The sequence below is a fragment of the Helianthus annuus genome, chromosome 4 (assembly GCF_002127325.2).
Source record: "Helianthus annuus cultivar XRQ/B chromosome 4, HanXRQr2.0-SUNRISE, whole genome shotgun sequence".
In the NCBI taxonomy this organism is placed as follows: domain Eukaryota; kingdom Viridiplantae; phylum Streptophyta; class Magnoliopsida; order Asterales; family Asteraceae; genus Helianthus; species Helianthus annuus.
Window position 1 is genome coordinate 148,481,839 of NC_035436.2, and position 11,502 is coordinate 148,493,340.

Genomic DNA, 11,502 nt, shown 5'->3' on the forward strand with positions numbered 1-11,502 from the left:
TTTCCAGTTTTAACCTTTTAGGCTTATGTGAAATTACCAAAATGCCCCTACGGTGCATAATATGGTTATAGTTAATAAATTTCACATATATATGATACCCTACTGTTATAACTTATTGAATTAAGTATAATTACTAAATAAATCAGACCTGTAACTCAGATTACAAATTAAACTCTTTTATACCCTTTAAAATGACCAAAATGCCCTTATGAGGCATAGTTTGAGTTTAAAATTATTTTGGGCATAATAGGAGATATCTTACTGATATCACAACATATTTAGTGCATATTAACTCAGGGAACTTGTATATGATTCATATGGTTACTCGTTACGCACTTTACGCGTTTGGATCGGCTTATGTAACTAGTTTACGTATATTAGCCGAAATGGGTCAAACCATATCATTATTGTCTCAAAATCCCGAATGTGTTTAGTTTACCCATGTTATACAATTCTGCAAACTTGTTGGGTCTAAATCACATTTCATTCCGGTCTTCGCCTTCCATGCGATTGAACCGTATTCTTTCTTTAAAACTAACCGGTCTAAGCTTAGGAGGGTGGACTTGTAACATCCCGAAAATATAAACTCTTAAATTTCAATTAAGTTGCAAATAAATTAGCAACATAAACTAACTAGGAATGACACTAACCTAGTTAGATGATGACTTGTTAGTAGTTAAGGAGCTAGAACAAAATAGAAACGAAAGTTGAGGGGCCTATGTTGCTAAATTTGAAGCTTTATTTCGTAAAACAAAATTAAAACACACCAAACACACACTTCGGGTGTGTCTGGTCGATCAAGAAGCAGGGGGCGACAAGGGTTCTCCACCAAACCCTAACTCTCACTAAAATTGATCAATTGAAGGTTTAATTCAGCCCCAAATCGAATTATAAACACGAATTAGTGATCACCTCACTGAAAGGATCACAAGGTATGTGAAATTCTAGTATTTCGATTCATCTCAAATTCTAGGTTAATGATGAAAAATCGAAATTTAGCTTGATTGTATCTTGCATGAATGTAATTGGAAGAGATATGGTGTCTAGGGATAAACCCTAGGTGAAATCTTATTAAAGGATTGCATGATAATTATAGAGTTCAAATCACCATTGTAGGTGATTAAGGAGTTTGAAGAAAACTTGATAAACTCTAGAATTTTATGATCTTGTTATAGCACAACCTGAATTTAGGAGTAATTTTGGAAATATTGATGTTAAGACATGTATGGAATTGACTAATTGAAGTTAGTTTAGATGATAATTACAAGTCATGAAGTTGGTTTTGTTTATATAAAAATCTGACCCGCTAGGTGTTCGATGGAAAGCCTAAGTGAGGATTAAATGTTAAAAGTTGAGCAAAAACACAGATTTGATCATTTTAGAGAAATATGCGTTAAAGTTTATGAAAGAGTTCTAAACTTGTTGTGAATTGAACTCTTTAGGCAAAGAATCCGGAACGTCAAGCGGACACGCCAGGGGAGATACGCGCTTGAAGGGTGTGCTCTAAAGGTATGTAACTTGATTCGTTACATTGGGTGAATATTGATAATTAGCATATGTGTAGTTGGATTATAGAATAAAAGTTGTGTTGATTTAAAGCGATAATGTTCGTTATACTGAAAAATAGTTCAAGAATTGGTTAGGTCTCGTTGGTAGTCATCATAATGGAGGATTCCGTAGATGAGCCAAACGGGTCGAATAATCAAGTAAGGTGTGGCTAATGCCTTGTAATATGGTAAATTGGTCATTTGTGATTGTTAATAAATGACAGATTAGAATATGAGGATTTAGAGTGTTGGTTTGTTAGAATAATGAAGTCCATAAGGGTGAACTAAATGGGTCACCAAGAGAAGGTATGGATCGAATAACGGTAGTAAATTACTTGTAGATTTTGAGCCCGAGCGACGGGTAGCGAAATATTAAACACGCAAACTGGTGACGGGAGCGTGGACGATAAAAATGAGGAATCCAGGATTTGGGTTTTGAGTGAAATAATCAAAATCAATCAAAACATAAACGTCCAGAGACTACCGTAAGTTATGGTATCTACCGTAACTTACGGTAGAAATAAAAAGGTTACGGCAGTTCTTTACTGCCTTACGGTAGACCAAAGTTATCCAGCGACTACCATAACTTAAGGTAGATACCGTAAGTTACGGTAGAGCCCAAACATGTTTGTTTAATCTTGCGTATTATAGTTAATCGAATCTGTTTCTAAGTGTAGTTTCGATCAAGCAATAATTCTAAGAATTCTAACACTAATTTTGGTTAAAAATCTTCAGTTGTTTTCAGGTATTGCAAGTATGTGGACGATGATCAAGTTGATGCTCCAAGAACCAAACACAAAACTTTTGAACGCTTCCGCACTAAATGAATCTAGTTCAATTATGTAGTCTTGTAAACACTACTAAATGATTTATGTTTGAAACTAGTTATTTGACTATGTTAAACACTATGATCCAAGTATAACTTAGTCTACTAACTTAGTTTTTGTTAGTTTAAATATTTAATTTATGAATTCCACGTTTCATATGATTAAAATAATGAAATAAATGGTCGGGTGTTACATTTAGAAACGCAAAAATACTCAAATGACGACTCTTATACAAATAATACAAAATATACACTTGGGCTTTCACCCAAAACACTAATTGGCGGCTTTAGGTGGGATTTCGAGAGGAGTTTCCTCCCTCTCATCCTTGTTTATCGATCCTCCAATGTAATGTTTCAAACGATGACCATTCACCTTCCAACTACGGCCATCCGTCTCATCCATGATTTCCACCACTCCATACGGAAACACATAGTGAACCATATAAGGCCCCGACCATTTTGATTTCAACTTACCCGCAAAAAGCTTCAATCTTGAGTTGTAAAGAAGCACCTTGTCGCCTTTGCTAAACTCCTTCACCTTCCTTAGCTTCTTATCATGTAGAATTTTTGTTTTCTCCTTGATTCCCAACGATCGAGCATACGCCAGATCCCTAAGCTCCTTAAGCTCATGGATTTGAAAGAAACGCTTCCTAGCGGCTTCGGTCATGTCTAGATTAACGGTTTTCAAAGCCCAAAGCGCTCTATGCTCTAACTCTACGGGAAGGTGACAAGCTTTTCCGTAAACGATCATAAAAGGTGTGGTTCCTAAGGGTGTCTTGTAGGCGGTTCTAAATGCCCACAATGCATCGTCTAGCTTGTCAGACCAATCCTTCCTATTCTTACCCACTGTCTTCTCTAAGATTCGTTTAATACCGCGATTCGCATTCTCCACTTGTCCACTTGTTTGTGGATGATATGAGGTAGACAAACGATGAGTGACTCCGTAGCATGCAAGCAATTTTCCATCATGCATTGCAAAAGTGAGTGCCACGGTCACTAATTAAGGCTTTCGGAACCCCGAATCGGGAAAAGAGCTTCTTAAGGAATTTCAAGACTACTCGGGCTTCGTTTGTGGGAAGAGCTTGAGGCTCAACCCATTTAGACACGTAGTCAATCGCCACGAGTATGTAACGGTTTCCTTTGGAGTTTGGGAAAGGTCCCATGAAGTCGATGCCCCAAACGTCAAAAACCTCTACTACTTGTATGGGATTTTGAGGCATCTTATCTTTGGTGGAAATATTGCCGGTTCGTTGACATGCATCACACATCTTCACGAACTCAACGGCATCTCTAAGAACGGTACGCCAATAAAAACCACAATCGAATACCTTTTGGGCGGTGGTGTGTGCACTATGATGTCTTCCCGTGAGGCCTTCATGCACATGTTTAATAATGTTCCACCCCTCTTCTCTCGAACACAACGTCTAAGAACTCTATCTCCCCCTATTCGAAAAAGAAAAGGGTCATCCCACACATACTTTCTCACCTCGCTAATGAATCTCTTCCTTTGTTGTGCGGACATCCCTCTCACAACATTGCCGCTAGAGAGATAATTCGCTAAGTCGCAAAACCATAGAAATCCTTCTTTCTCGGCCTCAAAAAACTCTATAGACTCGTGAGGGAATGTGTCTCCAATCTCCTCCCACGAATCTCTTCTCTTTTGGGATCTTCTAGGCGCGATAGATAATCGGCCGCCACATTTTTGGCCCCTCTCTTGTCCCTAATCTCTATATCAAACTCACTAAGCAAAAGAATCCACCGAATGAGTCGAGTCTTTCTTTTGAAAAAGAAAACGCAACGCGGAGTGATCGGTGAATACTATGGTCTTGGACAACACGAGGTACGAGCGAAATTTATCAAAAGCGAAAACTACGGCTAAAAGCTCTTTCTCCGTGGTAGTGTAATTCTCTTGATCATCATTGAGCGTTTTGCTCGCGTAGTAGATGGGGTGGAAGTGCTTGTCCTTTCTTTGTCCTAGTACCGCTCCAACGGCATAGTCACTCGCATCGCACATGAGCTCAAAGGGCAAGCTCCAGTCGGGCGAGATAAGAATAGGTGCACTAACCAACTGTTCCTTCAAGAAATTGAAGGCCTTAAGACACTCCTCGTCAAAGACAAATGGAACGTCTTTCTCTAGCAAACGGGTCATGGGGCGGGTAATTTTAGAGAAATCCCTAATAAAGCGTCTATAGAAGCCCGCATGCCCTAGAAAACTCCTAATCGACTTCACACTCGTGGGCGGAGGTAACCTACTAATGGTATCTATTTTCGCACGATCTACCTCGATACACTCTCTAGAAATCTTATGACCTAACACTATACCTTCCGTCACCATAAAGTGACACTTATCCCAGTTTAGCATAAGCTTCGTCTCCACGCACCGCTTCAACATCCTCTCTAGGTTCTTCAAACACGTATCAAAGGAGTCACCATACACCGAAAAATCATCCATGAAAACCTCCATGGAAGTCTCTATCATATCCTGAAATATGGCAACCATGCACCGCTAAAAAGTAGCTGGAGCGTTACATAACCCGAATGGCATGCGTCGGTACGCGTAGGTGCCATAGGGGCATGTGAAAGTGGTCTTATCCTGATCCTCTGGTGCGAAGGGGATCTGGAAGTACCCGGAAAAGCCGTCGAGAAAACAATAAAATTGTTGACCGGCTAGACGCTCCAACATTTGATCTATGAAAGGCAATGGGAAGTGGTCTTTACGGGTGGCATCATTCAACTTTCGGTAATCGATCCGCACACGCCACCCCGTGACTGTACGTGAAGGGATAAGCTCTTTCTTTTCATTCATGACAACGGTCATCCCCCGCTTCTTGGGGACAACCTGAGTGGGACTAACCCATGGAGAATCGAAAATGGGATAGATCATCCCCGCATCAAGGAGTTTAAGAAACTCCTTCTTCACAACGTCTTGCATGTTGGGGTTAAGCCTCCTTTGGGGTTGCACCACCGGTTTGAAATCATCCTCCATGAGTATCCGGTGAGTGCAATAAGAAGGGCTTATGCCCTTGATTGATGTCGGATAACCTCCATGCAATGGCCTCTTTATTGGCCCTCAACACATCCAACAACCTCAATTTCTCACTTTCCTCTAACGCGGATGAAATAATAATGGGTAGCTCGGAACCCTCCCCTAAGAAAGCATACTCTAGATGAGATGGAAGTACCTTAAGCTCTAAGGGTGGGGTTTAGGTGGTGTCATCATTAACCGCTAACACATCGGGGATTAAAGGAATCCCCTCCTCTTCAACTTCATCTACACTATTTACCTCCTCTTCTACCTTCTTTCCTACCACTAGGTCCGCACCACTAATATATTCTAAGCAATGATCGACGCACAAGATGAACGAATTCAAAAAGTAGACGGAATGGCAAGGACCACTATAGTCATCCAAACCGCTCGGGTGATTCATGGAACGGTCTATCTCAAAAGTAACTCTCTCCTCACCGACCCTAAGGGTGATTTTACCATCGTAAACGTCTATGAGAGCTTTCGCGGTACGCAAGAATGGGCGACCTAGTATAATGGGGACTCTCTCATCCACTTCTATATCAAGAATTACGAAATCAGCGGGAAACATGAATTTGTCTACCTTAACTAACAAGTTCTCAACTATACCCCTAGGGTATTTAACGGACCGATCGGCTAAAGATAATGTCATTCGGGTAGGTGCAAGCTCTCCTAGGTCTAGCTTCTCATAAAGAGAAAAGGGCATCAAATTGATGCTAGCACCTAAGTCGGCTAAGGCTCTAGTGTTGGTATTACTACCGAATAGACAAGGAATGGTAAAAATACCGGGATCGGTAAGCTTTTCGGGAAGCTTATTTAACACAACGGCGGAACACCCTCCATTCAACGGAACGTTCGACAACTCCCCCAACTTTTCTTTGTTCCTAAGAAGATCTTTCAAGAATTTCGCGTATTTAGGCATCGATTGAAGTGCCTCGATAAACGGGAGATTAATCTTCAATTGCTTGAAGATGTCTAGAAATTGCCCGTATTCCCTTGGGTATTTTTGGTTCTTAAGACGTGAGGGAAACGAGATATACGCATGGTCTACTAAAGGTAAAGGTCTAACGTCTATAGGGGTTTTCTCAATTTTCTTCTCACTTTGAGACTCACTGGGCTGTGCGGTACTTGCTGGGCTTAGCCTCTTTTGCACTTTGCCGGGAGCCTCCAACTCTATCTCTTCATCTACAATATCTCCATCCTCATCAACTACTCTCTCCTCTACGCTCGGGTTTCCTACGGTTTTGCCACTACGGGTGGTAATGGCTTTAGCATGGGCATTAGGGTTCGGTTGGGTGTTACCTACAAACTGACCAGGTAATCTCTCTTCTAGCTTCCTAGACATATCAGCTACGACCCTTTGGAGGTCTTGGAAGGAGGCTTGATGGTTCTTAAGCATGAGGTCATGTTCACTAAGGGTCTTTTGAGTGTTTTGGTCCCTAACAACTGGTTGGCTCATCATAGCCTCCATTCTTTCTATACTACCCCCTAAATCAAAACTTGGACCTTGACCCTGACTATTTGACCCCCCTTCTTTAACCTGCCCATTGAACCCTTTGTTGAACTGCATATTTGAACCCCCACCAAAAAGTGAACCTTGACCCCTATTGGGGTTATTATTACGCCAACCCAAACCAAAATTATTATTATTACCAAACCCACTAGATTAACCTCTACCGAGACCTCCTCCTACGAAATCAACTTGCTCCTCACCAACTAGCAATGGACACACACTCGTATCGTGACCCCCTCGGCAATACTCACATTTGTCTACCTTAGCCTTAATTTCATCAAGTTCCCTAGACATGTTTTCCAAAACAGCGGCTACACTAGGATCTATGGTAACATGGTTCACCCCTCAGGCGGGTGCACTAGTAGTGGTATTAGAATTACCACTTTGATACCGCTGATCGGCTCGTGACTAAGATTGAGACTGAGTAAATGCCTCAAAACGCTCTAAACACTCGGCAACAGTAAGAATACCCATCATATGCCCCCCCGCATTAGTATCGAAACGATCACGAGTCTCTTGGGTGAGACTGTTATAGAATTTGTCACATAAGGCCCAATCTGAAAGACCGTGCTGGGAGCAACGAGCACAAAGGTTTTGGAAACGCTCCCAAGCAAGGTAGTAAGGCTCGTCGGGCTCCATGCGAAAGGAGTGGATTTGGTCTCTAAGACGTGAGGCTTTAGCGGGCGGGAAATATTTGTTCAAAAAGTCTTGACGAAGCCCCGCCCAAGTGGTAAAGGTACCGGTTGGTTGAGAGTCCAACCAAGTAGCCGCACAGCCGGCTAGTGAAAATGGGAAAAGTTGTAAGTAGGTAGCATCATTGGGTGCTCCATGAAGGCCAAAAGTAGCAAGGATATGGGAGAACCGGTTTATGTGGGCCGGTGCATCCTCGTCCTCGCGGCCATGGAATTGGATGCTATTGGTAATGGCCTGCATGGCATAAGTTGGAATCTGCCATGAGTTCTCGCTAACTATGGGTGGAACAGTGATGGGTGAAGCAAGGCCGTTAAAATTCTGAGTGGCTTGCTGATGGACGGTTTGCCTAGTGTTGGCCATTTCTTCTAAGTTCTCTGGGATGCTAGAGGTGCTAAAAGTAGGGCTATCAGGTGGGGAAACCTTAGGTGAGGTTTTAGGTGAATGGTTTGGTGAAGGTGGTGGGGTTGGAGGTGGGGTGGGTAATGGAGTGGAATCGAAATGAGGAAATTGAGAAGAGGATGAAGAACTAACTTGTGGGCCTTTGCCCCCTTGAGATGATGACTCTGAAACTGGTGGCTTCGGTGGTCCGTGCGAGCATAGATGTGGCATCCACTACAAGCAAAAACCTGAATATGAGAAACAGAATAGACACTAGTCACTACGACTCAAAATAAAAAATAAAAGACAAAGACTCAAAACAAAACAAACACGAAGCACGTATATATCAATGAAGTCTATCAAAGCTATTAAACGCAATTGCCAAGAGTCCCCGGCAACGGTGCCAAAAACTTGATGTATGCTAAACAGACTATAAAAATGAACTAAATAAGATTCTCTAAACTAGACACTAAAAAAGCTTTAATTCTAGACTCGACCTAAAACCACACAATCGGCAAGTGTACCAATCAATGTAGTATAACCTAGGAAGTCTGGATATCGAACCATGAGACTCTATGTATCACGTAAACTGGACTCTGACAGACGTTGACAGACACGACTTAACTTGTTTAATTGTTTTTTTTTTTTGGGGGGGGGGGGTTACGGAAAATCTAGGAAATCTATTTAAACTAATTAATTAACTAAGAACTAGACTAAATACGAATAAAGATGAAGACGATTCTTATATGAGAATGAGACCACCTAGACAAGAATCCTGGATTGTTTTTAAGAGATTACCGATTAAGTTAAACGCATGAATTATGGAACCAGGATCTTAAAGTACGAAACCTATTAAGAACCAACTAAGCACCCGACCCTTCTCAAGGAGAAACCTGTGGAACTACCTAGGCTCTTAATCCTACCGGTTATTAGACCCCTCTCCAGTGTAGGATCGTATTCAGCCCTGTTTGAGTCGATCAGAAGAATTCCTATCCAAATCAAGAGGCGGAAACTAATGATTTGGTGCGATTTCAGCCGGATTCACTTTAAATTGTTGTTGTATTGATCTTGATAACGTTTACAGACTCTGACAGCACTTCGGCAGCACTTCGTGGCTAACCGGAAGAATACACCTCTAACTATGTGTTTTGGTTCGTTCATACATCCCTATATATACATGTGAATGGTTCGCTTATACGGTCATGTCTGTATAAGCGGATCTAACTATTGACATATAAGCGGACCTATGACACTTGGACACAAAAGCGAACCTAACCAAGGTCACATAAGCGAACCCTAGCTAATACACATTTCTTGGTTTTCATGCCATGTCTAACCTATACACCACTAAGACTCGATGTAAGACGTAGTCGACAGACATAGTGCACCAACAAACTCCCCCTCGGATGTTGACGGAGTCTTCAGTGTCGAGTCTTCGATTGTCAACCTATAGTCTTTATCAGTCTTCAATCTTTCTCTGAAGTATTTGTCATTGCAAGAATCCTCAATCTCTATCTTTATCATCAACAAACTCCTCTCTCTCGGATGTTAACATGGTGTCTTCAGACTCCCCCTCTCAATCTGTTGGGATCGTAGTCTGGAATTCAAAGCTTCAAACTTTATCTTCAAGATCGATACCTGGCTCTATTCCATCACAGAATAGTCACCTGGCACACATTTACCTGCACAATCTCTACCTTCACATAAGTTTCTTTAAAGATTAAACTTTCAAACTTTTAGAAACTTTTGCAAGAATTTCCAGAAATAATTTTACATTCAGGATCTTTTACTGGCTCTTTTCAAGCTAACTTAACAACATCATATACTCTCTCCCAAACCTGTTCTTCATGATTAACACTTTGAACTTCGAAAATCAGCTTCTCAACACCAGTTGTCAAAAATCTTTTTGAATTTTTCAAAGACAAAGTAACTAACACCACTTGTAAAAACACAAAACAATGCAAAAATGAAATATTTACAGACAATATTTTTGTGAGTTTGTGCAAGAGGATCAAATCAGTTTCTGAGACATATCATCAACACCATTAAGCTAGATTTCATTTTAAGTTCTAAACAATTTACCTAGATTGTCAGTATGTTTGTCCACTTAAATTTTCACAAGATTTCAACTGTTTCGAGATACACAATTAGTGTCTTAGATACTTAAACTTATCTGTGTGTCCCACTACTTGAATATACTCCCGTATCCAGATCCCAATATTCAATCTTACAGGTGAGTATACCACTGTTGATATCTGTAAAGGGTTATGTGCGAGGGCCGTGAGAGCTCAGGTCGATACTTCCGTATACGCAGAGAGATGATGGCTTCGACTTTCCGTGTGTCCCCTTTAGAGGATCTTTTAATTACAACAGCAGCGACTATCAATTTGATTGTTTCATCAGCATGCTGAGGGCGATGCTATATTTCAAGCATTTGTGGAAAGCATTATCCGGGGACTAGGTCAGTATTTCCATACAGCAGAAGTCCCGGGATAATGCCCCAGATATCACTGAGTATAAAGACCTAGTATCTCAGAATAAGGCACCTTTCAAACAAGATTTCAGGGGTTACCTATATATCCAAGCAGTTTTGTTAACCCACAGAATAAGCAAGTTTGAAATTTAGGTTTATATCTCTTTACAGTTTACTAATTGTGCGAAAACCTACTGACACATCCACAGTAAGATTGTTTATCATATTTTGACTTTACATTTCTTTAGCATGCTGTGATAGTCCACTGGTGTACTATCATTTCCTCTTATATGCAACCAAAACTCATTTATTAGTTTTATCATGTTTTTGTCTTTTTCAGATTTTCTGATGTTTTTGGATTTTCTGAAAATTCTTACTCCCCCTAAAATTCAAAAACATTTTTAAAAAAATTGAAAACAAACTGTACAGAACATGACAACTGATATCGAATCGCCTCAATTCTCCATCCGTTTGGCTTAAACAGTCAGAACTCCCCCTCACAACAAACTATTTTCCCATAATGATTTCAAAACACTCAAGTTTGTTTTAATCAGAATGGTTTTTCTGGAAAATAAGTTTGATTAATTTTACCACTTGTAGGTTTATCAATAACAAGTTCGGGGATGTGGTTCATCATATTATCTTTCAACCACTTGTAGGAAAAATTCAAGTACAAATTAATGTCCTTGATTTACCATATGCAGATATGCACAAACAAATCTTCAAACCTGTTTTTCAACCAATTACCATCTGTTGGTTGAATTCTCAAGGTGCCGATTCCTACTCCTCGCTTACAAACCTGGGAGTTCCGGCAAGTCCTGCAAAAACTTCTCAAACACATTATACAAACATGATAAAGAATGATGCCGATTCCTGATCCACAATTACCAACTTGGGATCTCCGGCAAGTCAGGTTTTTATTCTTTGAAAAATATATCCACCCAAGCCTGACCTTCCTTGGGTGTAACAATCTCATCATCTTTTCTTTCAACAGACTTGTGAACACGTCGTTTAGAAGCATAAAAATCTTTGACACTTTTGGCCTTA

At 40.6% G+C, this 11,502-nt stretch overlaps 1 protein-coding gene across 1 annotated transcript; it reads right to left on the reverse strand.

Moving 5' to 3' along the window:
• Positions 1-2,647: 2,647 nt before the first annotated feature.
• Positions 2,648-3,346, reverse strand: LOC110933387. The gene has a single exon (XM_022176612.1). It carries the CDS (start codon positions 3,344-3,346, stop codon positions 2,648-2,650), a length of 699 nt encoding a protein of 232 aa, XP_022032304.1.
• Positions 3,347-11,502: the final 8,156 nt, after the last annotated feature.

What these genes read in the sequence shown, in the direction of transcription:
- LOC110933387 (XM_022176612.1), bottom strand. Translation starts at nt 3,346, where the DNA reads ATGCATGATGGAAAATTGCTTGCATGCTACGGAGTCACTCATCGTTTG.